The sequence below is a fragment of the Pseudonaja textilis genome, chromosome 1 (assembly GCF_049901715.1).
Source record: "Pseudonaja textilis isolate UNSWEBS1 chromosome 1, rPseTex1.2, whole genome shotgun sequence".
Taxonomy (NCBI): Eukaryota; Metazoa; Chordata; class Lepidosauria; order Squamata; family Elapidae; genus Pseudonaja; species Pseudonaja textilis.
This window is the reverse complement of record NC_141990.1, coordinates 129,989,149-130,007,618: the sequence shown is the minus strand read 5'-3', so window position 1 is coordinate 130,007,618 and position 18,470 is coordinate 129,989,149. Positions and strand designations below refer to the sequence as shown.

The window sequence follows — 18,470 nt, the reverse complement described above, 5'->3', positions numbered from 1 at the left end:
TAAAGAACATTCTAATGACAATTTGAACTGATATGACATTATAGCATGGTAATACTCAGGATTTTACAATCCAGACTTCAACAATACATAAAATGAAAACTGTAATATATAAGGTGAATTCAGAAGAGGGAGATCACTGAAAACTCAATGCTAATATTCAGTGGATAATGAAAATGAAAAAGACTTCCAAAAATATGTCTATTTTTGTTTATTGACTTTTGAGAATAGCTATGGATACGAATGAATTAACCATAATGTTCTAACTACATAGGAGTCGAATCACGTATGATCTTAATTTTTAAAATCTGTGATAACGATACTCATAAAACTTGATAAAGAACAAGACAGATATCAGCCACACTGTGATCCCAGATCACTTTAAAGATTATGCTTCTTAACGTGCAGCACTGCAGTACAATGTCCTTAGCATTGCCTTGTCCTTCCTTGAATTCAGAATAACATGTTCCTTGAAGGTTATAAATATTTTAACGGAAAGGAATGAGACAAGAATGCGAAGTTCTGTATTTTTGATCTCTTACAGACAGTGAAATGGGACAAGGTAAAAGAAATCTCTTCCTTCCTTCCTCCCTTCCTCTCTCTCTCTCACTTTCAACATGACATTGGATCAAAACTGAAGCAAAAAAAAAACCCAATAAATATAGATAGTCCTCGACTTAGTCATTTGTTTAGTAACTGAAGTTACAACAGTACTGAAAAAACCCTGACTTATGGCTGTTTTCACATTTACAACCATTGCAGCATTCCCGCGATCACATTATCAAAATTTAGATACTAGGAAACTGCCGTGTATTTGTGACGGTTGCTGTGTCCTTGGGTCATTCGATCCCCTTTTGTGATCTTCTGGCAAGCAAAGTCAATGGGGAAGCCAGATTCACTTAACAACTGTGTTACTAAATTAACAACAGCAGTGATTCACTTAACAACTGTGGCAAGAAAGGTTATAAAATGGGGCTCAATTGTGATCGTAAGTCAAGGACTACCTGTAAACTAAATTAAGGTGGTGGAGGTTGCCTTCGAGGCAAGCGACCAGATACTTACCTCCAGTCACTACCCCTCAAGCGGAAGTACTATTCCAGTGCTGGATCCAATCGTCTCTTGCAGTAATTTCTTCCTCTGTGTGGCTCATTCTCCATCAGACTCCAGAGACAGAGCCACAATAGCTACCTTCTAAATGCCTTGCCCCAGAATTCAACTCAGATCAGCCCCCCAAACCAACCTATGTGAATAGTAGGTGGAACATGAATGCTGTCTTTATTATGGCTTTACGATACCTTTTACTAGACAAGAGAAGAAGCAAGGCTACTTCCAATCACAACAACTAAAACAAAAGACATGAACTTTTCCCAACCAGAACTGCATTTTGATCCCTGTCTGGAGCAAAACATCTAAACTCACATGTTTTAGAACCCAAACTATTTGCTGCAGGTGTCAAAAGATTCATACATGAATGCTTTGCATAACCCACACTGCTAGCATCCATATGGTCACTTCATTGTTCTCTATGGTATATTAAAATTCAGGGATTATGTGATCCTCCCAACTGCTTTTTCAAAGGCACAAGATTTATCGTACCTTTTGCAACTGTATGGACTTTTTACCTATGGCTCAAATGAGCATTTGCGCAAGCTACCACAGGAGGCAGTATACAACTCTTCCCATTTCATACTATTCATTTTTCAGCACAAACCTAAGAAAATGTTAAATGCATCCACAAAAATATAAAGAATTAATGTAATAAATACAAATATACGCATATCAAAGATCTTAAACTGACTGCTAAGGCATGCCAGGGGCCTAAGGAAAATGTGACATAGCAGAACATTAGAAGGGAATAAGAAAAATGTATTTCAAAGTGTCAAGTGGTACATTGAAGGCCACATTGATCTGCCTTATCTTACAAAATATCCACAACTCAGGACTGATCAAAGAATGCCAAGATGACTATAGGTATAAACCTCTTACTAATTATAACAACCAAGAGCTAAGATGTGAAAAGCTGTATGAATCAGACCACAGGTCTAGCTTATCCACAATTCTGTTCTACCTGTTGAACAGCCTATAATGAGCAGGATAAGAGAACAACACCACTACTGATCAGGCATCTCACACACTGCAAGTGGTACACAAAATATACTGTCCCACAAAGGGAGGGAGGGAGGGAGGAAGATCAGTGACTGACAGCCTTATTCTCTTTCAGTATGTCTACTTCCAGTTAAGTCCATACAGAGTTTTGGCTGTCACTAAATTTTTAAGTTCCACAAACTGTGCTATATCAAAAAGCACCGAATCAGTCCTGAATCTCAAAACACCTAACTTTGAAATTAGCCAAGAGAATATAGCCTTTTTCCTATCAGTAAAATTTTCCTGAGCATCTATCATATTATCAATTGTCGATGTTAAGAGTGCAGTAATAATACTTAATCAGTTGTAGGTGAAGTGTATATCTGAAGGCATTTACGATGTCGAAACAGTAAATACGACATACCTTTTTTCCTTGATCTACTGAAAAAGAATCCAAACATTCTATTGAAAGCCCATTTTTTCTCCTGTAACAGAAATCAGTCATTAGAGATCATGAAAGTCCTGTCGAATAGCAATATTTTTTATGGATAGTATATATTATATGTATGGTATTCAGCTTTGCTCGGGTATTTTCCCACGTCACTGTAGTTGTGCTTTTAAAGTTGTAGCAATGTTTCGGCAGAATCTCATCTGCCATCATCAGGCTTCAATACAGAAGATGAGATTCTGCCGAAACGTTGCTACAACTTTAAAAGCACAACTACAATGACGTGGGAAAATACCCGAGCAAAGCTGAATACCATACATGTAAGTACCCGCGAAAACTTAAGAAAACATATATATTATATGTATATAGAGAGTTTACATATATGTGTGTTCAACTGTGTATATATATATAATATTATTTAATCCTGTTAAGTTTAATCACTTTATATTATCTTTTGTACCTTTTTAATATATTGTAAGTCGCCTAGAATCACTTGGTGATCGGTGAGATGGGCAGCATACAAATTTTATAAATAAATAAAGGATGTGTGTGTGTGTGTGTGTGTGTACACAGACATATATAGTATATACATACATACACATATAAAGGTAAAGGTAAAAGTTTCCATCTACAGGCATGTCTGATTCTAGGGCATGGTGCTCATTTATGGAAGCTAGTGTTGCCCAAAAACACTTAACCGTGGTCATGTGACTAGCATGGCTATACGCTGAGGCTCACAGAACGCTATTACTTTCCCATCAAAGTGGTATCTATTTATCTACTCATATTTTCATGCTTTCAAACTTCAAGGTGAGCGGAAGTTGGGGCAAGGATGAGAGTTCACCCCATCACACGGTGCTCAGGTCTGGAACCCAGGTGGTCAGCTTTGCAGCTGACAAGTTCAATGTCTTTAACCACTGAGCTATCATGCCCCTTACACACATATACACATGCTTTTAAAATATTATGGAACATATTACTATATAATTATATAAGAATATTTGTTAATGTGATATATTCTATAAAATATGTGTCATTAATATTACATAATGCCATATAAATATATAAATATTCACACACACACACACACACACACACACACACACACATTCAAACAAGCACACACAGCTGAAGCTTGGTTTTCCTGGCTCTTTCCTCCTTTTTTTTTTTCCTGTTGAAACCTCTGCAGCCACTGTCCCTGAGAAATGGCAGATTTTCCAAAAGACTACAATAAGGAGCGCTAGGTCAACTGGTAATAATTTTTTTATTTTTCTTTCACTTCACATAGATCCCACCCTTTCCAATAATGTAGAAAATATTTTGAATTTGCACCATTTTGAACTTGTCAGCTGCAAGTTTTGAGTCAGAAATTTAAGCGCAAAATAATTTTGATTTATAATGGTGTTAAATTTACCAAGGCCTTCTTATGTCTCAGAACAGAGGCTTATTATATAAGAGTCTATATTCTTCAAAACCAAATGACGAACGCAAAAAATTGAAATATATTGAATGGGATTTCAAGAGACTGACTAGCGATGCAGGATGTGATTGTTTGAGAACAATAAGAAGTTGTACATCAAGGGTAGACTTAAAGAATGCATGATATGCTTTAAGACCAAGAAAATAGAAACTTTTAAAAATGTATTAATTACATTTTTTTTTATCCAGCAGAATTAAATGTAAGATTCAACCAATTGTCTTTTGATCATGTACACTAAAAATCTTACTCTAAATCTTTGGGAATGTTTATATCCAAGCATAGTTTATATTCAAAATAAATATTTCTCACACATATTAGCTGCTTATGATGCTACAATATTTTATATAAAATTATTCCAGTAATGGGCATGTGTAGAATTGTGCCAAAATTCTCACTACATGAAGAGTTGCAGACTAGATTAAAAACTTTAATTGCAAGTTAGTTCTACTCATCTCTTCTGGTTTCAGCTGATATATAACAATTCCAGTTAATTCATATCAGAATTGGTAGCAATTCTAAAATATATAACTGTAGGCACTAAGTTCTGTTCCAAAAATAAGCAGATATATTCACTTAAAAGGATTTGTGGATAGTGCATGGAAAACCAATTAGAAAATCAATATAGATTTAATTTTTTAAAGTCACACAATTTCAGTGGGAGAGAAAATGCTTCATCAAGCAAGATGCACTTTATTGGCAGATTTGGCATTATTAATTAAAAGGTACTCTTTCACTTATAGTGGATGACTGAAGTAATCAATAGTAATAAATTATTCCTATGGATTTTAGCAAGTATTTAAACCACATTCCACATTGCTTAATCCAATGGAAGCAAATATTTTGTAACTTTGCCAAAGCAAATATTTTACATATATATTGTATAGATAATATAAGAAAATTTAGGCACCTAGAGACATTGAAAAGACCTATATTTGAAAACTCAATCTTAACAGAAGAAACATAATTTTATCAGAGAATGAAATCTTTAGTTATCGTTTAGACAGGATCATTGAGTTATTCAAAATTATAAAAATATGTTATTGTTTATTCCAAATATCCCAAAGGAATGAAGAAACTTGAGGCTGTGTAAAAATTATAATTTTTAAAGAACCATGGGAAAGGCTTCCCTTTATTTGTATCACAATACAAGCTTCAATTCCATACATTATAAATATAAATATTTGAAAAGAAAAAGAAGGATTTCACAGTAGGAGCTAAAATTAGCAGACTACTTCCTCAATATTCTGTCAATGCTTTCCCTAATCTGATATATCAATTGTAATTGACAGGCAAGATTGTAATTTAGCTCTTCTAACAGCCATTTTTCCCTATGAAATTAATCTGAGATTACAACTGAACATGTGAAAAAATGAGATTCATAAATTCATTATCTCTGTTCTGTGGTGGAACCAATATGGAAGATGGTGTTTTACTTTCTGATGTAATAAACTAACTCTCCTGAAGAAATGCTTACTGAAAACAAAGAAAATTAATGTCCCCTTGGAGTTGAGCTAGACTGCTAGTGACATATCCATGTAATTTGGAAGGGAATAATAATTAAATAGCTTTCTTCTAGATTTATTTTTACTTCCAGCCTAAATTTATAACCAAGGATTTCAAGGTAATCTCTTATTCATGTACTAATCAGTGGTGACCCTAGTTAGCTTCCATGCCAGTTCGGCCACTATAAGGAGACTATAAAGCAAAAGCAAAAGCAAAAAGCAAAATTTCCCAACTCAATAATTTCAGATTTTGCTATTTCATAAGTTTTAAAAACTGAAAAAAAATATTTAACACTGACCTGCAGTTGCTCACCTTCTTTTGCCTACAGAAAAAAGCAGTAAGAATTAATCTTTCCATTTTTTAATCTTGAAATCTAAGAGGTACATTTACTACATCTTATCCACATCCATTATAGCAGAGTAGAGCTTTTTATCTTATTGTAGGTTCTACTGTGAACAACATTCTGGGTTATTGTTATTTAAAAAATACTTTGCAATAAAAATGAATGTATATTAGATGTATATTAAAATAACAGGCTAGATCAGGGGTCTCCAACTTTGGCAACTTTAAGACTTGTGGACTTCAACTCCCAGGAATCCCCTGGGTTAGATGGAGCCTACATAAAAACCCTAACATTCTCGTATCTTAAGCACTGGTGCTCATGCTTTATGGCCCAAAGCAGTCATGCAACATCAGTCCTATGGATAGTGCTTGGGTTGCTGGTTTTATTACTATGTGCTGGTTATAACCTTGAAAGTCTCATGTGCTTAGAGCCTGCAACCACTTGCTCCAAACACGGATAGTCCTTGACTTATAACTGTTCATTCAGTGACTGTTCAAAGTTGCAATGGCCATTGAAAAAAATGTGACTTATGACTCTAGGTTTTTCTCACTTATGACTTATTTCAAACTTATGACCATAGTTTTTTTTTTAACACCTATGACCTTTGCATCATCCCCATGGTCACATGATCAAAATTTGGATGCTTGGCAACTAGCCTCTATTTATGACTACTGCAGTGTCCCAAGGTCGTGTGATCGCCTTTTGCGACCATCTGTCAAGCAAAGTCAATGGCGAAGTCAGATTCACTTAACAAATATGTTACTAATTGAACAATTGCAATGATTCACTTAATGACTGTGGCAAGAAAGACTGTCCACCCTCCTCTACCTTCTGTGATACTTGAGGAAGGCCAGAGAGACAATGGTCAAAATTGCTATGGATAAAATCATTTGGAGGGTAAGCACAATGTTTCCACTCTCCATAAAGAGACGGTTTCTGTCCTCAGTGGACGACCATCTGCCAGAGCTGAATTATGTAGCCTTGTGCACCCATATAAGGAGAGACAGTGTTGTAATGTTGTGATGCAAGCCCTATCCCTGTTCCGTGCGATGTTACATGCATGTCCCAAATGGCTGAAACTGCGGGGGGAAGGGGAGGCTATACTATTTTTGACATTGTAATTCAACAGCTTGTCCCAAAAATGCTTTCCCAAAGGGCAATTGGACCTTCTTGGTTTTTTTTTTCTTTGCAAATGCTTAGCTTCTGAAGAAGCTTCTTGGATAAGAAACAAAACGTTTTCACAGAGGAAAAAACAAGAAAATCCAATTACCTTTTGGAAAAGCACTTTTGGGACAACCTTGACCTGGATGATTGGAAATCTTTATAGATTCAACAGCTTTGTGTGTGTGTGTGTGTGTGTGTGTAGCTGCGACTATCCTGAGTAAGGTAGAAATGAAATTGAAATTATACTTAATATATGGTATATATTTTAATGTTAAACACAAAAAGAAAATTAAACATAAAACATATTATTGCAACATATACCTAAACCATTGAACAGTTAATTATTAAGCACATAGATTTCAATATTCCTGAAGCTACATTACCCTGCAGCTGAGGTGATTGGCAGAATGTGCTGATGTTTTTCCAGCTGTTAATCAGATCAATTATCATATATACCGGTAGTTTTGGTTATTTTACGTTCATTTCTCTTTTTAACAAACTAGGAAGCAAGCACTCAAAACTGAGATTTCACGTTAAATATCTAAGTTTGCTTTCTGGTATTATAAAAAAACAAAAGTCAAACTGACCTGTTCCTCTCTATTCTCAGCATCAATTGTCTCATCCTGAACAATCTCAGCTGGAGCCTTGGTAAGATAAAGTCTAGTTATGTTTGCATAAAAGATGGAAATAAATCAAAGTTTTCCTATATTATCATGAATTAAAGAAAAGTAACTTTGCTCTGCTATTTTAAAACAACCCCTTTATCTTTTGCCCTGGGTTAGTAACCCTGAAAGTCACTTCTTATGAACAGCAAATGCAAATGACAAATATCCTAAATGATTTTAGTTGCTAAGATTATTTTTGGTTTTAAAATGAAAAAAACTTTAAGTTACAATCAGGATTTCTTTTTACATATCTTTTACAAATCCCATTGCTTAAAATAGCAACAAAAACAAAAACAAACCTGCTCTTTTAGATTCCCAGGATCTGCATAAATCTCCTCATCCTGGATGATCTCAGCTGGAACCTTGGATAACATAAATTCCAATTCAGATTTATATTAAAAAAGTAAACAACTTACAGCTTTTTAAAATTACGTATTAAGAAAAAAGCAGCCAGCTGTTTTCCTTTTTGAGGAATAAATTTTCTATGTAGGAAACCTAAGACTTACTTCTTTCGAGTAACAATATAAACACAAAACCTGTTGCAAATTTCATAATATTTTTTAACAAACTGACAAAAAAGGATTTATGCCTGAGATTTCATTTGAAATAACCAATATCAATTCAAATGCTGTAAAAACAATAAACAAAAATTAACCTTTTCTTTTCTAATTCCAGGATGCAAATACCTTTTCTAATTTTGGACGCTCTCAGCTACAGTTTTGCTTAGAAATAAAGTCTGTTTAAGATTTGTATGAACAGTATTCAGTAAAATGAAATTTACCCTATATTATTTTATCACAAATAAGGAAAAAAAGACAAGCAGTTATTTGTTTCCATTAAAGGCACTGGAGTTTAAACATCTTATATTAACACTCCAATACTGAAAAAACAGTAAGGAAACTAATACGTTTTATTGTAATCCCGGGTTATGAATAAGTTTCCTTGTTCTGGAAAACCTCAGCTATAGACTTCATTAGAATAAAATCCAGTTATTATTTACATGACCAGAAAAAAACAAAACATAAGCTTTCTGGCATAACCTTATCACAATAAAAAAATCAGCCATGTTCTATTTAGCTTTTAAAAACTGATTTTTCTACTTTACACAAGCAAATCAAAAATCCAGTTCTGACTAATGATTGTGTTTGGTCAGATAGGGGTTTTTTTTGTTCTAATTCTCTCCCTTTAATAATGGAATATCAAAATCCAGGGAATAGACCAGTGGTGGGATTCTACCAGTTTCCCTCCCGATTTGGTGATTGTGCAGTTCGCACATGCGCGCATTTAACGCCCGCACTCGCGCAGCTTTCCAAACACCAGTTGAGGCTCTGCTGTGTCAGTCAGCTGAGAGGATAAAGAACAGAAAAGCACAGGGGTGGGACGGCCGATCCTGCGCTTTTCTCTTCTTTCTCCTCTCAGCTGATCGTTGGAGCTTTTTCTTTTACTACCCATTCGGCTAAATCAGGTCGAACCGGTAGCATTTCACCACTGGAATAGACAACCAGTAGAATTTTTTAAAATGATTAGAAAATATACTGTATGCTGCTGCTTCTTTGAAATAAGGGGCACAACCCTACCTGGCCAGTAGATGGCAGCAAAAATATGAACACCCCTTTTGAAGAGTTAATAGTTACATAGCATCTTTAGACTAGTAAGGAAAGTCATTCATCTGGAAATCATCTTAACTAAACAAGGCATGCCTTTGAGTATTTTCTCATTATTTAAGTCAGCATTCAAGAGTCTTGAAGTGCAACTCGTCCAATAGGCATGTAATAATGCCAAAGCCAGAGATGAATCTACAAAGTCAGAGACTTCCTAAGATTTTGACATCCACAGTATTTTATTTCTGAAGATATAGCATAGACTATTTTTGAGTATACATATCAATACTGGCAGCTGTATTTTCTTATAATTTATGTTCACTTAAAAAGAATACTCCCTCACTCAAAAAAAAAGTTACGTTGTCTGCTACTTAAAATCTGAAATGGAGATCTAGCTGGCAAGGTGATAGGTCCTTTACAGAAACATTTTGACTTTTTTAGGAGTCCTGAAAGAAAAACAAGGGCAGTTGGGAATAAAAATTCTAATAAATTCATTCAGGAAATATCTATTTTAAACTTACCTGATCAATAGGTATTTCCACTTTAACATCTTTGTCTTCTTGAATCTCACGAGCCCCTTCAATTTCTGTCGGGGATTTACGAGCTATATAAACACTATGCTCTGAAAATAAATTAATTTTAAAAACTGTTTTATTTTACTCTATGGAACTACAAACACAAACATAGTACACATGCATATCTATAGACAAAAACTATAGCTACATTGTTTTTGCTAAGCATTATTTGTAACAGAAATTTGAACCTCATTTTTAAGCTACAGTTGTCTAATAATCAGTATTTTTTACATTAGGAATCATCCTTGTTAGTAAATGAGTAAGCAAAAGGAGATATTATTCAGCTTTGTAAGCATGAATTGATAAATAATAAAAATACTTAAATTCCTAAATGTTTAGCCTTCTGCTACAAGCTGTTCAGCTTTATTTTATATGTGTGGGTTCAATTAGTATTTCAAGGCAAATTGATCCAATATGGGCTGCCTAAAGCCCAAATGAACAACAAAGCAACTACTGTAAGTCTTGAATTTTTGCCACTGTTTTCTAAAAACAAAGAACCAAATTGAGTATAATAAAAAAGCAATAAAAGTACACACATCGCTGCAAGTGCACTTGTTCATTGCAATAAGAAGGCTCCTATCAGAAAAGTACAAACCGTGTTTTAAAGGGTTATTAATTTTTCAGTATTGTGATAATACAATATTAGTATAATAATAGTATTTTAGGGGGCATCATCTTACACTTTTAAGGAAAAAATACTTCAGAATTATTCACTTTGTTATTCCATTACAGCTACATTTATTTTTTGGTGCTTCTAAATCTGAAGAGTAATCCCTGCAGTTTTCTTGGCAACGTTTTTTCAGAAGTGGTTTGCCACTGTCTCTTTTCCAGGTCTGAGAGAGATAGGGCCCAAGGCTACCCAGCTGAGTTTGTACCTCAGGTGGGAAGAGCTCAATGGTCTCCCGAATTCTAGCCTGATGCCTTAACCAAACTGGCTCTCTTCATGTGGATCTACTGAGACATAAAGAGAATGAATATATCAACAATGTCATCTAACGTGTGATGTACCAGTGTGAAAAGTCACTCCCTCACCCTAGTTTCGGTTATTAGTTGTACCACTCTTAAGCTTTGATAACTGCATCCAAATGTTCAGTCCTTCACATCACTAAGTAGGAACATTAGTGAATTCTCCATGGCAAACTACTTCATTTCAGTAGCGTTTGAAGGTTTTCTAGTGTGACCCGAACACTTCAGTGCCTGCTGTAACATTTGAGTGGTGTTTATGACTTTGATATTTTTCATTCTAAAATAAGTAGTTTGTTTTTCTTTATCCATGTTCTTGGAGACTTACTTGTATGTTTGGGATCACTATCTCGTGGTTTCTACTTCATTTAGGAGACGAAAGATCTAGTATTCTTCTGTGAAATCTTCCGAAACAAACAGAATTCCCCTTCCTTTAAATAATGGCACATCCAGATTCTCAAGCAGCAAAGAAAACTATGATGCTACCATCTCTATTATTGGACAAGTGGTATGATATTCTTGTTGTGGAATACGATACTTGGTTTCTAATAGCCATAGTTTCATGTAGCTTGAAAAGTTGTACTTTTGATTCATCTGTCCACAGAACATTGCTTCACAAGTCTGGAGAGTCACCCAGATATTTTTCTTCCAAACTTGAGATGAGCACTAATGTTCTTTTATGAGCCATGACTTCTGTCTTGCTATTCTCCCATGAATTTCATGTTTTCTCGGTTTGTTTTCTTTTCTTGATGTTGGGAGTCCTAAAAACTTATTTTAACAAAGGTTAGTGAAGACTGCAAGCCTCCGGATATTGTTCTGAGGTCCTTTGTGACTTTTTGAACCATTTTATGCTGTGCTCTTGGAGAGATTTTAACAGGATAACTGTTCCTTATTGTTCCAAATCTTTTCATTTTAAAACCATGTCTCCAATTATAGATTGGTGGGTTCTGAAGTTTCATATAAGATTTTGTAATTTCTTCTAGAGAGACAGGTATCAATGTTATTTCTATGGAGGTCTTCAGAAATTTCTTTTGAAAAGGGCACAATGTGCCACTAAGAAAAATCAAAGTTTGTATAAAATATATAAAGCTGAATCAAATCAGCTGACAATTTACTAAAGTACTTGTTGGTCCTAATTAACCCTTTAGCTACATCAACTAAATTAGAAGGAGAGGGATTAACTTTGTCACTCTGACAAATTACATGTCAGATAACTGTTTATTAAAAAAAAAAAATTTGAAACCTTTGGGTGATTTCTTCACTCAAATTCCCTTTTCATGAGTATTTTTGATAAACTCGACAGCGGAGATATCCAAAAATCCAGAAAATATACTTTTTCACATAATTGTACATTAAGTACAAATACATGATCATCAGATAGGGTTATCCCAGAGAATAAATGAGAGCATTTTAAAATACAAACAATTCCAAAATGTATCTGAAATTTTAATGTAATTCATCTTTGAATCTCAAAATGGGTATTTTTCATTTGTTAACTTCCTGTTCCTAACCTGAGCTTTGAAGCAACTGAATATAGGATCTAAGCCATTAACAAGAGAAATTTGACAATGAGTTTTACGGCCAAATTTCAGTGGCAAATGAGAAGGATCTGAAGGGGCTACCAAATATGATTTACATATTTTGAGAATTAAAGTATAACTAAATCAACCTTGTAACTCTAAGTAGTCGCTTAAGCTCAAGAGGTGCCTATGCTAAATGTAAATTTTGAGGGTTTTTCTTTGCACAACTGATTAAGGCAAATAATTTAAAGAGGTATGAACAAGAATTAATATTCTTGAAGAGCAAATTAATCCGTTGAGCTTACAGAACTATGAAGTGTTTAAAACGAAACTTGCATTTGGAGACTATTGTTTTGCAATTACTGTCACATATAATTTAACCAAAGTAGTTTGATGTAAGCACCAATTATGTTCATTTCTCAAGCACAAGAAGAATAAGCGCACCAATATGCCTACCGTCCCTGTCCTATTGTTTCTTTTATTTTTCTTATATGTATCCATTTCATGTATTCATAATCTATGTTTATTCTTATACCTATTATCTTGTAAGCAATTGACAAATCAAATTAAATAAATAAATAAAATAAATAAAAATAAAATATACAAGTACAATTACAAAGGGCCTTTTCCCACTGCTGTCCATCCATCCCTTCATAAAGAATATTGTGTAAAAGTTGCTGTTTTCACTGGCAGTCCTATATCTATTGTCTCTGTTCCTAATCATTGTCGACATTTGACTTCTCTCCAAAGCAGTGTTTCTCAACCTCAGCAATGTTAAAATATGTGGACTTCAATTTATTTATAGTTTAGTTTATTTATTTATGTATCAATTTTATTCGCCACCCCTCTTACTATAAGATAACTCTGGGCGGCTTACAGACATAAAATATATATCTACCTTAAAACAAGAATAAATTAAAACCAAGATTAAAATCAAGGACATGTGGCGAGTGTGACAGCCACCTTCTTCTCAAGAAGGTATCACAAGTCCAAGAGAATCCCCAAGTTGTAGACCAGAACTGACTGAGGCAGTGCCACCCCATCCAGAGTCAAAGATGACAAAAGTCCCAAATCCTGGAGCTCAGGGTATCCAAAGATATTCAGTCTTGCCAAGGTTCAGTCGAAGCCTGTTTCCCTCCATCTAGCCTCCCACAGTCTCCAGGCACCACGAGAGAGCAGCCATAACATCACTTGGGTCACCAAGAGTAAAAATATAGAATTGGGTGTCATTGGCATACTGTAAATACCTCAACCTTTGGTGACGGATGATCTTGCCCAGAGATTTGATACAGATGTTGAAAAGGAGTGGAGAGAATATCGAGCCCCGCAGCACATCACAAATAGCAACTGAGGACTGGATCTCTCTGGACCAATATCCAGAATTCTTCAGGCAAGCATGCCGGCTGAAGGATTCTGGGAGTTGAAATCCACACAGCTTAAAGCTACTGTGGTTGACAAACACTGCTCCAAAGTAAAGGCGACAAAGCTTTATAGATTTTATACATCTTGAAGCTGGAGCAAGAGAAAAACATGACTTTAATGCTAGTATAGTAAAGGATGACTTAACTCCCAGATCAAATCTGTGCCACAATTAAGCGCAAGCAGGAAAAGACCCAATGTCATTCTGAAATCTTAGGCACCAGCTACATTATGTCATGTTACCATCATTGGGAGACACAGGTTTAGGAGCCTGTCTTTCTTGACTTGCTTTGTCAGGTTTGGCATAATAAACGGAGATCCTATCACCTCCTCCTTGTCTTGATACTTCTATGGGAGTCACAATGCGATTTCTTTGCTTAGGTGCTTCTATAGGAGGCTGCAACAAATACAAATCCCAAAATGATGGATTTATTTCTTTGGTGTTCAGAACTCTCGAATCCTCTCCCTCTCTTTGTTCTGGAGTGCCAGTGTGGTATAGAGGTTATGGTGTTGGATTGCAAGTGCGAAGACCCAGCATTAGTTCTTTCTAAGGCACAGGGGTCTGCCTTGGGTACAAAGCCAACTGGGCGACATTGGGCCAATCACTCTCATCCTACAAAGGAGATAAGGGCAAACCACTTCCAAAATTATGCCAAGAAAATGCAGGGACTAGTCAAGGCAATCACCAAAAGTCAATACTAACTTGAAGGCAAAATAAGTAAAATAAAAAATAAAGTAAGTAAAAAGAAGAGTAAAAATATAGTACATCAGCTCACAGTCCAGTAGTAACAAAGAGAAATGGACTGCAGAATGAGAACGTATGGCACAGCTCTTTCCTTTGTTAGAAAATATCCATTTTTAATGACCATTTCTTCAGCAATTGTTCAAAGGTACAAGGGCTGAATGGTTTTTATGCCCTGTCCTCAAACTTTGGGCTGTTACTGTAACCCAAAGGTAACATGACCTCCAAACCCTTCTAAGGTGCTGCCACAAAGAAGAGAGAAATTTACTGTCATTAAAACAATTAATCAATGGGATAATTTGCTCCAGAAATTGCAGGTGCTCCAACACTGGAGATTTTCAAGAAGAGATTGGACCAATCATTTGTCTGAAATGGTACAGGGTTTCCTGCTTGAGCAAGGGGTTGGACTAGAAGACCTCCAAGGTCCCTTCCCCCTTCCAACACAGTTATTCTGTTTTATTCTGATTCCCTGCACTCTGCAGTCCCTGCTATCCTGCATTCTGCAGATAATATAATGGGTGAATAGCAGGAGAGCTATTGTATTCTATATGTTATGATAAGGAAGAAAGGTAGGATGTTACATCAGCAAAGTAAGGGGACATAGAGTAAATCCTTAACTCTATATCTACACCCTACTGCCCATGATGCTAAAATATTAGTACCATTAGATTTGGACAAACAGCCAATTCCAAGAATGATACTCTTTCTTGTATAAACTGCACTTATAACAAATTGGCTGTTAGTGAGTTGATGTATTTTATTATTATATTTTTGGGATTTACCAAGATTCTGCTTTTTGCATTGCCACAAAGGAAGAATAACATTTGTGCTGTGATGCTATGGTATTATATTTTGTAATACATGATATGCAAAAATTGTAGAGCAATAACTAAAATTCATTTAGACTGAAAGTTTGCCCATATAAATTTAGCTCAACTGCAAGACTTAATGGAGCTCAAGCAGTATTAAGAGTGAATGTTACGTATATACACTGCATATTTCATAGCATTTTAAAACAAATTCTTACCTTTTTCATAGGGGGCTTTTCTGGAGGTTCTGGTGAATTTGAAAAATCCCTAAAATGCAAAGGACAATTTACATATATTTATAAATGTAACTGCAAATAATATTATTGTAATTATCTTTATTTAATAGAGTGAGAACTACCATTCAGATTTATAAATAACTTTCAGATTAGTTGGTCACAGACTACTATAATCCCAGTAGCGAGCATGAGAACATTTTTTAAAGAAATAGAAAGGTGAGGGAATAGAAAACCTTTCAAAGACATCTTAAGATTTAATTTGCAGTAGTATACAATCTTTTATGAGCCTGGGCTAAGGGGAAAAAATCAATAAAGCTAGGATAAACACTAAATTTGTTCAAATTTAGTTTAATTAAATTAAATTTAGTATAATTATTCATCGCATATTCCCTAGATATTTATCTGTAGGTCACACTAAAACTTTCAATATACTGACATCTTTTGGCAGAACTCTGGAGCTGTACTTTAAACCTTTCAATGTTAAGACATTGTTTATTCTAATTTAAGGGCAGGATCTAGTTTTCAGACATAAATTTTCTTCCTAGATTTCATCTTTCAGGTAAATGAAATTTATTTACCGCTAGATACTGTCCTAAAAGTACTTCATTCCCATTTTTTTTTTCTGATGTGAAACAATTCAGACTGCTTGCAACCTAAACTGTTACTTTTCAGGATGGGCAGCACATATAAAGGAATAGAACATTTCAGATCCCACAAAGTATCTGAATGAAATAGGCCTGCTCAGAGCTAGACCACACCCAGGACTTTGCGAACCAGCTTCAGATTGTAGTTTGGCAATTACTTTGAGAAACTGTCAAGTCGCCCACAAAACATCATGTTTTAGAGAATTCTGGTAATGCCTGGGAGGGAAGGGACGTTAGAGGTCACCCGGAAGAGCCCCACTGCGCATGAGCGCATGCACTGCCATCCGACAGCTGATTGTCGGGTATCTGGCACACATGCATGCGATGCAGGGGTGCATGGAAGACATGCATGCATGTGCAGAGATGTGCAGCGTGGGGGTCTTGGACACATGCACAGAGATGCGCAATGTGCATGGGAATCATGCATGTACAGAGATGCATCGCACAGGGGGTCATGTACGCATGCGCAAGGGGCATGGAGAGGCAGCAAGCATTGCCTTCTGGGTGCTGGCACGTGAGTGTGCGCAAGTTCACACACAATTTTCGGCATGGGAGCCGAAAAAGATTAGCCACCACTGCCCTAGATGTCTCCTTTGTTACCCTTCATTGTCCTTGTCTTCAAATCTATACGTTATGGAATGTATGAACATTTTTAAAAATGATATCTACTGTACATTGTGGAATGGCAAGGGTATTAGAGCTTGATTTAATAATATTTTACATATCTCATATATGGAACAAAATAACGAAATCAGTGACTAATATATCAATTACCATAGAAGCATGCCTTCAATAATTAAAAAATAAAGGAACAGCAACAATTAGATACCATTGTTTAAAAAAATCTTTGAATGTTTTAACTCAATATTATTGACATATTAACAATTAAGCTATCATATTATACTGTATATTAAATAAATACTTTATTATTCCAGCAAACTAATATTAAACAAATGAGTGTATTTAAAAAGCTTTGGGTTAAAGGAGGATTTAAACAATTAAATCTGCAGATCAACTTCATATTTTTCGTTTCAGAAGGAAAAAAAAAACCCTGCAAAATACGTGCAATCCAAGTAATCATAAATCTTTAACTTAACTCTCATAAAAATAAAGTTTTTGGCTCAGCTAGAGCTGGTTTTCATCAACTCACTACATAAGATCAGTTTAGACAAGAGCTAGCTTACCGACGAATATTTTCTGGAACCTTAGGATGTTGCCAGTATGGCAAATGCTGAAATCTTTCTTTGCCACATGCAATATAAAATTGGTTATCTTCTAATTTATCAGGTCCATCTACAGGCTGACCATTTAAAGTAAACAATCTATAAAGGAGAGGAAATTAATATGGGTATAAGTATACTTAAATGACATTATAAACTTTACTCACCCTAAAATGTTTATTTTTATAATTTGAATTCTACCTTTGGTCTTCAATTATGTAAAACCAAAACAGAGAGAAGTACTGGTAAATTTGAAGGACCTCAAGACCCAAGCAGGAACAGAATGGAATTATTATAAAAGGAAAATTAAAACACAATAACTATAAAAATACACAGAAACAATGACCAAATTGAAGAGATAACTTTCTGGTTCTAACATTGAGAAAATTAGTAATCATTGCATCCAACTCCAAATTTTAGACAGGATAGAAAAAAGCAATACACATTAAAATACCTTTCAGTGTAAATCAGGATTACATCTTGACTGCAAGTTAAAGGCAAATACAGAGAAAAAACAGCTTACCTAAAGCTTGCAGTGCTATCCATTGGCAATGCTACAAAGAAATGTGGTTACTTAAGTTGTAAGCCAAATCATGCACCCCAAATTCATGTAGAAATCTCACGTTCCTTCAACTTGCATGCAAACTGACAGGAGTTTTAAATATTCAAGAGCAAAAACAAATTAGACAATAGAGTCTTCCAAACTATAGTTTACAAATCTGAAAAGGTCCTCAGAATAACAGATTTGGAATGGACATTAGAAAACCCTATACCACTTCAGACAAATGGCTGTCCAATCTCTTCTTAAAATCATCCAGTTTTGTAGCATCCACAAGTCGTTCCATTGATTAATTGTTCTATCTGTCAGGAAATTTCTCCTTACTTCTAGGTTGCTTCTCTCCTTCATTAGTTCCCATTCATATCTTCTTGTCCTGCCCTAGGTGCTTTGAAGAATAGGCTGACTTCCTCTTCTTTATGGCAACACCTGAGATACTGGAATACTGCTATCATGCCACCCCTAGTCCTTCTTTTCATTACACTAGACATACCCAATTC

The 18,470-nt window shown here is 35.2% G+C and overlaps 1 protein-coding gene across 1 annotated transcript in view; it reads right to left on the bottom strand.

The window, feature by feature from the left end:
* Positions 1-18,470, bottom strand: part of DCDC2C (doublecortin domain containing 2C) — a 35,351-nt gene that overhangs the window by 6,163 nt on the left and 10,718 nt on the right. Inside the window, exons 5-12 of the mRNA XM_087916841.1 lie at positions 17,379-17,516; positions 15,533-15,581; positions 14,007-14,160; positions 9,808-9,908; positions 7,985-8,047; positions 7,608-7,664; positions 5,812-5,835; positions 2,507-2,567 (exon numbers count right to left, since the gene is read on the bottom strand). Coding sequence (XP_087772967.1) covers positions 2,507-2,567; positions 5,812-5,835; positions 7,608-7,664; positions 7,985-8,047; positions 9,808-9,908; positions 14,007-14,160; positions 15,533-15,581; positions 17,379-17,516 — 647 coding nt within the window. The remainder of the gene's footprint in view (positions 1-2,506; positions 2,568-5,811; positions 5,836-7,607; positions 7,665-7,984; positions 8,048-9,807; positions 9,909-14,006; positions 14,161-15,532; positions 15,582-17,378; positions 17,517-18,470) is intronic.